At 27.0% G+C, this 12,693-nt stretch overlaps 1 protein-coding gene across 1 annotated transcript in view; it reads right to left on the reverse strand.

Annotated features, from left to right (window-relative positions):
- LOC113371012 (transient receptor potential-gamma protein) overlaps window positions 1–12,693 on the reverse strand; it is a 228,335-nt gene that overhangs the window by 174,211 nt on the left and 41,431 nt on the right. The window contains exon 6 of the mRNA XM_026611666.1: window positions 5,102–5,284. Coding sequence (XP_026467451.1) covers window positions 5,102–5,284 — 183 coding nt within the window. The remainder of the gene's footprint in view (window positions 1–5,101; window positions 5,285–12,693) is intronic.

The raw sequence follows: 12,693 nt of genomic DNA on the forward strand, positions 1-12,693 counted from the left end.
AATTTATATTTTTATATTATATTAATTGTATTATTAATGTATTTATTATATTTAAATGTTATACTTCATTATATAATTTTATAATATTTTTCACATCCTAAGCTATATTTAACGGGTTTTAAATGTGCCAAAAACAGAAATACTTTCACGATGTACTTTGAATTAGCATAAAAGTCAAATGAAAAAAAATGTAGAAGGAAAACTGTAGGTGAAAGGAGGAGAAACAAATTAAAATCTCGTTCGTTGCATCTCAACGAGTTCGGAACCTCTTCCGGGCACTTATTACAAATATTAGATGTGACGCAATTCTCAAAAGCTATGCGCTCATGAATATTAAAAACTTTCCGAGAGCGACCAAAATTTTAATGGAGCAAAGGTGCTTTTTATCAAAAAATATTCTGTTATGATTTTATTATGATAATGCAGAGAAAAAAATTCTAGTGCAAACGTTTCCATGCAAATATTTTATACCTATATGGGCCAGTGCAACTTTCAGGTCATATTTCAATTATCATGGTCTTTTTCGTGAGACGACACATAAATCTAAAATCTCTAACGTTGTCAAGGCAAAATTACTATTTTTTGTTATAGAGGGTTGATGCAGTTATCAATGTCTGATTTTTCACAGATTACTTTTAGTAATCATCATAGATTATCAATAATGTTTTATTTGTTACTGACACATAAGCATAATCAGTTTTAAATACTAGTTGAAAAAAAAAAATTAATACAATTTTGCTTATCAAAAGAATGCAAAAATATGAAATTAATTTTATTATAGTGCTATAATAATCATGATAAAATATAGTCATTAACAAATAAAAACTTTTTGAACTAGTTTAATATAGTTTCTAAGATTTTATTAAATATTAGCTGGATAGCAATTTGGATGAGAAAATACTCAGTTTTGGATCCTTAATTAGTTTTACTTGAAAAGTTTAAGTTCTAATTTGAAATTATACCTATTTGATATCTTAAGTTTAAATGTTATGGAACTCTAAATGAGGTTAATTGAGTTGTACAAAGTTCTGCTAGATATTGAATTTCTATATTAATAATTTTTTATTTAAAAATTTGTAAAATTATGATATAATCTATCTTACTTTTGTGGATAACAAGGCATATTGATTTAAAAAATTATACTGTATCTGTTTATTAATATTAAAATATTTACCGAACTACTAAAATTTAAAAATAATATGCTTCATATTGCAAAAGTGTTTCTGAAAAAAAAAATTAGGAATCCTCACAAAAATAAAATCTAAATCACGTAACAACAAGTGCTACATTTTAAAATATTATAACACTATAAAATAATTAATATCATATTTTTACATTGTTTTAATAAGCAAAATCGTATTTAATTTTGTATTCAATTAATATTTAAAACTAATAATGCTAAATCATAACATTTAAAATTTTTTATTTTAAGAAAATTTTATTAAACAAATAATTCCTTTATTCTGGTGTAGTTACCAGCCATCTAAAGACTAGCACTGCATTATAGAATAGTCTAATACTAGGTGATTAGATAAGTCTGATGGTTTAATTTCATTATGATTATCGCACTAAGCACAAATGCAAATGCGATTATTTAGATGATGCAAAATTCCTAGGAACGCAAACTATTCTCGGAATAATGATTTTAACAATAGCTAGATAGCTTACAGAATTATCTTATGTGAAGTGATATTATATGATAAAATCTAGGACATATTAAATCTGTACCTGATAAAATCACATGGAAATAATATTCTCATAGTTAGAATTATGAGATGATTTAGTAAAATCTTTGATAGGATTTAATTCATATGATTTCTGGTTACATTTTGCATTCGATTCGTGGCACATTCACTTATATAGATTTTAATTAATATAGAAAAAGATATATAACCATCAACTTGATACTTTCGACTCTATCGAGAGATGAACATCAATGTTAGCAAATCCATAACAAAAGTATTTTCTTTAGAATTGAAAATAAGTTATTAAACCCGTTTGCCCAAACAGCAAAAAACACATTTCTACAATGACAAATTAGCTGGGTGTTTTACTGAACATAGTGAGATAATTGTTCGATATGTGTTATTTGTTATAATATAATTGGTTTGATTCATAACATAATTGCTCAAAGTCAAATTTGACCTTTGTGCCCCGCCATATCCTATATATATATATGTGTGTGTGTGTGTGTTATAAATTGTGAAGCTGATTAATGCCTCCCAGAACTGTTCTTAATTCATTCAAATTTCAGACGCCTCACTTTTTCATTATTAATTTACAAAATTTAATGTATTCAAGATGCTTTACAATTTAATATGCTAATATTCGTAATTCATCGCCAAAGTTTCAGAGTAAAGCGAAGTCTGCTGGATTTCGTCTATATTTTTGTCTCAGATTATAATTTTTTTCTCTTTTGGATTAATTCTGTTATTGGACTAACACTGATATTATCTTGCTATCAAAGTGCTGGGTAAGAGACCTGGTATTTATCAATTTCAAAATCTAATTAAGCTTTTAATCTGTTAATTGAATTGAGGTTGAGTCATCTGTGAATTTAATTATGTTATATATCTATTTAGCAGATGTAAAACAGTGTATGTGCGTAGTGAAGAATTTATATTGATTAGAATGATACAGCTGACGTTTCCGGGAAACCCGATATCCATGTAAGCCCCCCTAAATGAATTACATATATTAAAGTTAGCCGAAGTTTCGTCAACAGTTTCACATTGCCAAAATATTAGCTAAAATTGCTTTATATATAATCATATATATATATATATATATATATATATATATATATTTATATACACATATCTCTTTGAACTAGTAATTTTCAATTCACACTTTCTGCCTTTCTAAAGAATAATCCTAAAAAAAGTTCAATTTTCAATTTATTTCTTATAGGTTATATTTTCAATACATAATTATTAAAACGTTCAAAATAACATAAAATCTGTTTTTAAAACTGTTTTTTGATGAAATATTTAACGAATTAAAGAATTTTTTCTGATGCTATTGAGACTGTAGTTGGTTGACTAGTTCACTGCAATGTTTATATGTGCCTTGTATTGTATTTTATATTGATTATATTCGACAGACATAACATAGATCATAAAATTTGAAACATAGCTCTTTACGGATCAAAGACATGGACTCTAAGAAAAGTGCACAAACTATCTGGAAAGTTTTACCCTCCAAAGAAGTAGTACAGAGGAAGAAAGAAGAAATAAATCTGCAGAGCAATCTGCAATTTCCTCAAAAGAAAAAGAAACTGGATCGGAGTCATTCTGCAGAAAGAGCGATTATATACGACGTCATCGTCGAGGGTAAAATAGAAATCCTGAAAGGACTAGGAAGAAGAAGAATGCAAACGATTGATGACCTACGCGAGAAGTTAAAATGCAGAAAAATGAGAACATGGAAGCAGGAAGCATAAAAGTAAAAGTTCTGAAAGAAAAATGCAAAAAATTGAACAAAGAAGTGAAAATGATGGTAAAAAGGTAATGAGAATAATAAACAAAGGAAGGAAAGGTAATTATTGGTTTGTGGTGCTCTCAAACCATGGACCTGCCTTTGGACAGACTACTATTTATTATTATTATATTCGACATTTTTATCTTCCCGTAGGTCAAGTTATAGTATTTGCAAAAATATCTAAAATGAAAATTTTTATATATCTTTACGTTTCAGAAGTTTTTCAACATTTTGACATACCTTAGAAAAAATGGATATATGTGTGTGTGTGTGCGGCTACAAATTTTTGTCGACGATTTCTCGAACACGGATCAACCGATTTGAATTATTCAAAAAGCATTAGATTTCTCTTTTTCTCGTTTTCAATACGTTTTCAATAAGTTCCAACAATTTTCCTTAAGGCACGATGCCAAGTACCAATAGTTGTATATTCCTAAAAATAAATCTACCAAAATATGAATTGTACATTACTATTAGTAACGAAGTGCGCTAAAAAAATCGAGACTTCTGAAAATACAAAGTAGATTACCAAGATAGTAAAAACATATTTTTTGTCCTGGATATATCTGCATTATTTATCTTTCTGATGTAAAGCGAAAAATGACACCTCAATATACTGAAACGAAAATATACCGCTTCGTCTTATATCCGGATTGTTTGCACTCATACGCTTATCTGAAGAAAACATTTTTCTATAGCACGTACCAAAGTAAATCAAAATTCCCAAGCTTATTCCTATTTTGTTTTGGGAATATATATTATTATTTCACCCGAGTTCTGTATAACCCGAATCGATCATATATTTTATGCCTTATCGAGTTTTACCCTCCAAATTTAGATGCACGAATTCGAGAAAGCAAAAGAGAGTTTATTAATATATCAAAAATACCGTATTTAATATAATTCGATGATTAAAGTATTGGATAAATAATAGTTTTTAATTTTTAATATTTCAAACAGCTGCTGGTTAAAATAGAAATTTATTATATTTATTGTAAAAGTTTATTTTATGTGTATATCGTTGTGTGACGGGAATAGCTCACTCAGTAGCGTTCTCGACTCACACACTGGAGGAATTCGGTTCGAATCTGCAGCAATACCAGAATAAAATATAAAATATTAAACTAGATTAAAAATTGTTAATTTGTAGAATACAAGAAAAAATGTATTAGAAGTAGGAAGAAAGAAAGGAGTTTAGTTTAGAAGATGAGAAGAACATATTGAGAAACAAAAAGAAAAATGAAAATCAGTAGAAAGAAAATTGAATGGAATATTAGGATATAAGAAGAGATAGTATATAATATGAATGTATAGGAAATATACATGTAAGAATTATATAGAATATGATGAAAATAATGTGAATAATGTAGACGGCTAAAAAAAAATGTGTATATCGTTCCTCTACCAAATAGCTCATATTTTCATTATTTTTGATTGCTTAAATATATTTAAAAAAAAGTATTTTGAACCGTAAAATAATTACTATTTCATTAAATACATTGAATATATTAAAAACATCTCCAAGCATTGTCCACAAAAAAGACAATGTAGTTGTCAATATTTGATATATTAAAATCAATAATAGGTTTTTATATTAAACTAATATTTTGAATTTATTGACCTTTTTCTGGCGCAGTTTAATAGCCAATTTTAGTCTATTAAGATGCATTCTCTCTCCATGTTCGAATGCAGGACCAGTAGGATCATGGTTCAGCAGAACTTCGAGCTCATGTGAACTTCGGGTATGGTCCAGGAGAGCTGTCGCAAAATCCTGGCACTGCCTGCGGAGTTCCTGATATTCGCACTGAAAACATTAGAAAATATGTCTCGTTAATATTGATATGTTCTGTATTTATCACTAAATTTGGTTATATAATACATTAAGAGTCAAAATGTGCAAGCAAGAGATAGTTAAAATATGTCACTCACGCACTGACATAAATACATATTGGATGAATCGGTACTACCAAAAAAAGTAAATTTTCTCAAAGGCAAAAAAATCTATTGGTTTGATAATAATTAAAACTCTATTACTGACAATTGAAGTGTTGTTTTGTTAATAATATAGGGGGAAGTCTCGCAACGCCGGACGGCACTTAAAGCCGGACACTCTATTTAACCCGTTTTATTTAAGCGAATATAAATCTTTTTATTTCAAAATACAAGTGGAAGGGGCGCACAGGTGTTGGATCACGCGCCGAGACTCACCTGTGACGCACACGGCCACGGCGGGAGCAACCCTTTGTTGTTTTAGGCGCTAAAACACACGGCGTCACCTAAATATCGATGGAAGTAATTCTAGTGTATTTATGCACTTATCTTTTAGTGGCATTCAAAAATGAAAGTAGTACTTGATTATTATCCGTAAAATGGTAGAATATTATTAAATATGTTAAACAATTTTAGTAGGTACCATCAAATAAACGAAATTGTCTGTCCCTTAGCACCGGACACTAAGTCGTCCCTTAGCGTCGGAAGTAAACATATTGATATTTCTTGTGAGAATGGACGCAATTTATTCGAATTATTTAATTTTGTTTTGTATGAGTGCTAACGGTCACTACATACCCCCATTTTTCGTATTTTCTAATCAAAGAATGAAAATCTAATGATGAATGCTCCAGCTGAGAGCATCGGTGTGGCCCAGACAAAAGGGTGGATAATTAGTGATTTCTTTTGCAATATCTAAGAAAATTTGTCAAACACAAATGTGCACAAAGATATTCCAGAGTGTGGAGATGTCTACATATGTGTTCAATGCTGATTATTTTGAAATGTCCGGTACTAGGTGCCACTGTTTAAAATCATATTTTTTGATACCAAAGTTTGATTGATAGTATTAATAATGGTTTAGCAAAGATTGCGTTTTTGTTAATTTAGTTTGATTCCTAACTTGGTTATCTAACATAAGTCATAATTTAAAAAACATTTCGTAGAATATTTTTTAATTTATTTATAAATAACCTTAGGTGTCCGGCACTCGGGGACTTCCTCCTATCTTAAATTTTCGTTATATTTATTTTAAATTTTATTCATATCCACTGATGGTGACATATGTTCATATGTCCAAACGTTTGGAAAGATATAGATGTTTTAAATTTTTTTTTTATAAAGGTGAATATATATATATATATATATATATATATATATATATGTGTGTGTGTGTGTGTGTGTGTGTTTATGTATAAAAAACTCGTATAAAACCAAGCTTAATAGCACATTGTCCGAGAAAATACAAAACAAATATAAATAAATGATAGTCGCCTATAAAATTCACAATTTGGTGATCATTGCAAATGATTGCTGTATATCTAATAAATTTCATATATTGTGGTATTGGTATCGATTAATCTGAATAAAGTCTTGCAGTATTTTATTTTCATAAATAAATAGTCTTTGTACAACTAATTTAATAAATATCAACGGCCATGCCCACAATCATCCGAACCATAAATGAAATCCATATTGTGTTGCCCGAATCACGCATAAAATTTTTATAACATATGTTCGTGTTGTTAACCGTATAATACATTTAAGTATGTCCATAATATAACATGGCATAAAAGTAAATTGCAAAGAGATTTCTTTTATTGGTCATATTTATCCAGTTACAAACACGTATCAGCTTGTATTTCCCCGGTTTTGTAAACAACCCATAGACTACAAATTTATTGGCGATATAATATAAAAATTTCCAAAGGAAAGGTACAATATTAAAGGGATAAGAAAAGTTGTAAATGTAAGCTTAAATTCATGCTCTGATATAATACAGAACATAAGTTTTATATGAAACTTTTCAAATCTAAGAAAAAAAATGTACTAGATTGTAAAATTGTTTGTAACTTTTCGGTAAAAATTGAAAGCTAACAAACTCTAGCAATACTTAATTTTTGTAAAAAATAATAAATATTTCTGTGTTGGTTTTTTATCATTCTTCTTCTGTGATTTATTCATTTTTTGGTTATGCCATTGTGTTCAATTGTAACTGCAGTCCTATTTCATCAATAAAATTAATTCCAAATTATAATCCATGATAATTATGAACCATAACTGTAATGTCAATAAAACACATAATATAATGTAAATATTAAACATTACCGTATATCATACAATATATGCTAAAATAATAATCGTGTATGTTTTAAAAGTGAATTTAAATCATATTTGAATTAATTATTAATTTTATCATACATTTACATGTAAATTAGGTAGTAGTTACGACCAAAACTGAAATATCATCAATCCTTAAATATTAGTTAAATATCATAAAAAATATTTTAAAGCAAATAAAAATAAAATAGTATCTAATCATGAATTTTGCCTATGCACTATTATAAGAATAGTAACAAAATATACTTTTTTTCTTTGTATGTAGTTTTACTTTTAACATAAATAACACTTCTTGTATTATTTTACTCGTTATAAAAGTATTTATTTTTTCGATTTATACTAATTAATATTAAACCAAATTACTATTATTTTTGTCATTTGTTTGGTGTCAAATTACTGTCTATTGACGTTTAGTTAATAATTTATCCAAATTATCATGTGATGTGTACTAAGTAAATAATAATAGATGTATAGTTCAAAGGTGTAAATATAAAAAATAAAGTGCTTTTATCAAAATGATTAGAAATGACGAAAAATGTAAGCAAAAGCCAGAAGTACGCGTTGCTGTAATATACACAGGCGGGCAGATAGGCATGGCCAAAAATGAGAAAGGTTTTAGTAAATCAAAAAATAATTAAAATCAAAATAATGAATCTGAAATATGTAAAATATATACAATAAAGCAATAATTTATATAATGCATATAATTAGTCAACTGATATATTAACCTTCAATACGACAACAATATATTTATATTTCAAAATTGTTTAATGTTTATCAATAGCAATAAATTGAAGAATGAATTAAAGCATACTGCAGATCGTTTTTAAATACTTTACTCTCTCTTTAGAATTTTGTTACTTAAATAAAATTTCAAAAATGCTTGAAAATTTCAGGTATTCTAACTCCTATGCCAAATATTTTAGAAAAAAATATTAGGCGATATCCTGAAATGCATGATGAAGAAACTTACAAAAAACGAATAGCTGAACGAGGATGCGAGTAAATAATTATTATATTTATTTTGGTTAACTCATTTACATTTTTATGAAAATATTAAATTAGATTTAAACTTTAAAAATTATAGTAATTATGCATATAATTATTCTATTCTGCATAAGGAGAAAATGTATGATAGATATTTATATTTTAAAATAATATTATTAGTTCTATGATAACAAATAGGTACCTTATAAAAATTGATGCAAGTTTTTTAAATTCAATTTCAGTTTGAAACACGATTTATATTCGTTCCTTTTATGAACAGTTCAATTTACAAATATTGCTCTTCTACCTTTTAAAGTCATCACAATAAGAATTTGATATGAATCCGTTCTACTTTTAAACAAAATTATATCTAATACATATTATTACTACTCTTTGCCAATATCTTAGAATGCATCTCCACCGGTAATGTAAAAATTGTTTAATATTTTTTTATTTGCTGGATAGCAATTAAATAATTTTCAACCCTATAGTTTCAATGAATTTGATGGTTTATCCTACATACTTTCATGTACAACCACTTCATCCTCGTAAAAAATTTATGAGAAAAATAAACGAGAAGAAATTGTTTAATACCGTATATTTAATAAAACGTTATTTTTAATAATTTAAAATCTAATATTGAAATTGCCATTTTCCGTAGCCTAAATTCTATTATGGGGTCTATGAATATGTAATGGAAATACCAAAGAAATATAATAATCACATAAAAGACGAGAGAGAAAATTATAAAGCTGTATATTATTTTATAAAAACAAAATTTAATAAAATGAAACACATCTCTATCCCACACGTATGTATATATATATATATATATATATATATATATATATATATATATCTTTACATACATATGTATATATAGACCTTTAATATTATAATTTTGCCAGTTCAAATTAATTTCCTTTTAATTATTCAAGAAACTTGAAAATTACTCAAGATTCAGGCTGTATTTTAGGGATAATACTGTCAATAAAACAAAGTTAAGAGCGACTTAACTTTAGGGCGATATAAATCACAAGGTGCTAATCGGTAATGAAAATTTACATTCAAAATTAATTAGGAGATGGTAGCTTCTCCATAGCAAAGATGAACTGAAATTAAGATACAAGATTGAAGCGTATACTTGCAAATAAATTAAATATTGAACATTAAGTACACATATAGAAAACAAATTTTAAATCCAATAGCTATGAATCCAATTAAATTATAACAAATAAAAATTCAATTTTTCTATCAAATGGCTTTTGAGCAAATCATAATGAATAAATCCACCTACATCAATAATATATTATAATTAGCTTCAGGTCAGTGATTTAATTAAATTGTGATCTGTAAAAATCTGTAAAAACTAATTATCCTTATCAGTGGTATTATAAAATGGAAATTGCGAATGAGGCAATTCATATTATGAATTAATTACTGCATTCTGGGATGATAAGTCTTTGTGCATTTCATGGTTTCATGAAAATAAAAAAATAGTTGAAAATTTTGAACATGAAAAAAAATATTCCGTTTAAAGTAGGGAAGAAGATGTGTAGCAGGTATAAAAATTGCGTATTTCTATGATTTATTCGATAAAATGTTGAAAATGGCAGATTTCATATAGTTCAATACATTTTTCATTATACTATTATTAGTAATATAAGATTTAAAAATTAAGTGCTTTTGATAAATATTGTTGAATTTAAAAAATACTACAATTATTTTAGTTATGTGATGTAATATATGTTATCAATTTATCAATGAATAGATAATTATAATGAATAAATGAATAATGCAGCTGCAATAAACAATGAAGTTTTTGAATATTCAAATATGAATAAAACTTGTCTTTCAAGTTAAATATATTTTTTAAACAAATTTTTATAATTCATACAAGTACAAATGTTTTCGTTTACATTTTTTTACAAGAAATCCTAAATTGATTTTGAAAATTTAAAAACCGTTCCAAAGATTTCAGTTGATAATCGAGCTGATTAGATTTTAGCGATAAGTTCCTTCGTAATTAATTCTTCAAAAAATTTGACTATTTTAATGAAAATTTTTATGATAATTAAGTTTACGCTCTTAACAAACATCTTGAAATATTATGGGCCTACAGAAAGTAGTATATTTGTTACGGTAAATGTGCATATTTCGTGAATAGATAATAGAAAAAGTGAATAGTTATTAGTAAATAGTGAATTAAGAATAGTTAAATAGGTAATAGTTAATGATTAAATAGTTAATAGTTATTAATTAAATAGTTAATAGTTAATAGTTCATAGTTAATAGTTATTAGATAAATTGCAATTGATAAATAGTTAATAGTTAATAGTGAATAATAAATAATGGATATTAATATGCATATGACTAAAATAAATAATATAAATATAAATATAAACATATTTATATTTCACCCGCATATGCGCGAGTTGAACTCACATTCGCCAAATGAGCTGGTAAATGTGCACATTCACCAAGAGTGCACATTTACCGTAACATATTCATTAAAATATATAACAGATTGGAAGAATATATAATAATTAAAAGTAGCATTTATAAGTTATGAAAGAATTAACACGTCAAGTAAATTAGGAAAACCGACAATATAAAAGATATTATTATTTCTCGACTATGTAATAAGAAAACATGTATTCGCATAGTATAATACAGACAAAAATCTCTCAAATTTAGCTACAATTTATTTTTGTAAATTTGAATAAAATATAAGAACGAATTCAGAGTCATTAATATGATAATAAAACATATAATGACCATTAACAATATTATTTCCGCCATAGATATATCTATTAGTGTGAAATGCGTGCTAACTTAAATGTATAGCTCTTATTGCATTTGAAATATTTCTTTACCATTTACAATTCAGAATGGCCAAAGACCTGGTGTTACCATGTGATGAGAGTCATCCAAACCAAGTGGTCTACACAATCAAAGAGAGGGCCCGTTTACTGGACAGCGCAAACATGGAGATAAAGGACTGGTCAGAAATTGCCGAGGAAATTCGAGGAGTGTACGAAGAGCACGCGGGCATCGTAATCCTGCACGGGACGGACACGCTTTGTTACACCGCAAGCGCGCTAAGCTTCATTCTCGAGAATCTCGGTAAACCAGTAAGCTACGTTAATAATTACGTTTATTCTCAAGAATTTCTTTTCAAACTTCTTAAAACAGAACGTTTTAATTGGTAATTAGAGTGTTTGCCCAAAACACGCACACATAGAAATGTTTACAAAAAAGATGTTATTTACTTTCGATAGATGCTTTTGTGCAAACCTCACAAATCTCATACACCTAGCTTCCTCTACCAGACATCAATAAAATAATTTTCAACCTTAGTATAGGTACTAAGCTAGCTAGTTATAAGATATTTATTCATTTATTTTATTTATTTATTTTTTCTGTACGTAAAACTTGAACCATTCACATCAGTTACCAAATAAATACTGTCTATACTAATCTTACTTTTATCAATTACTTATTTTAAAGGTCTGATATAGCCATTTATCTATGAATGAATTATATCTGGTCCTTCGAAGTAATAGAGTGTCCGTTTGTAGTGAAAATAATTTATTTACTTATTCATAAGCAAGCCGTAATCAATAATGATAGATATTAATTCAGGCTCTTGTCAAGAATTGACTTTTTAATAAACCTTGCGCCGGACGTCTACAGCGTCTGATGATGATAGTTAGATAATTACAACAATAAAGTATTTATTTTCTCAATTAATTTTTTTTTTATCAAAAACGCCCACATATATATATATATATATATATATATATATATATATATTCAGTTTCGAAAGTGTGTTTTTAACTTTTGACTTTTCGGAACTAGATACATCTGATGAATCTAAAAAATTAACTAGTCTTTTTGCAAACGCGGATATGTTTCTGAATATTATATGTAAAGAGAAGTAAATCCAAGTTAATGTTGAAATGTATGTTTAATTGTGACATCAATTCCTACGACCTGTGAGATTTTTTTTTCTATATATATATATATATATATATATATATATATATAAATAAATATATAACTATATATAACATATATAACTTATCGTATATCATGTACTACCTAAACACTAAT

Source organism: Ctenocephalides felis, unplaced genomic scaffold, assembly GCF_003426905.1.
Source record: "Ctenocephalides felis isolate EL2017-DRISC unplaced genomic scaffold, ASM342690v1 CF-g0.4_SCAFFOLD_01492, whole genome shotgun sequence".
In the NCBI taxonomy this organism is placed as follows: Eukaryota; Metazoa; Arthropoda; class Insecta; order Siphonaptera; family Pulicidae; genus Ctenocephalides; species Ctenocephalides felis.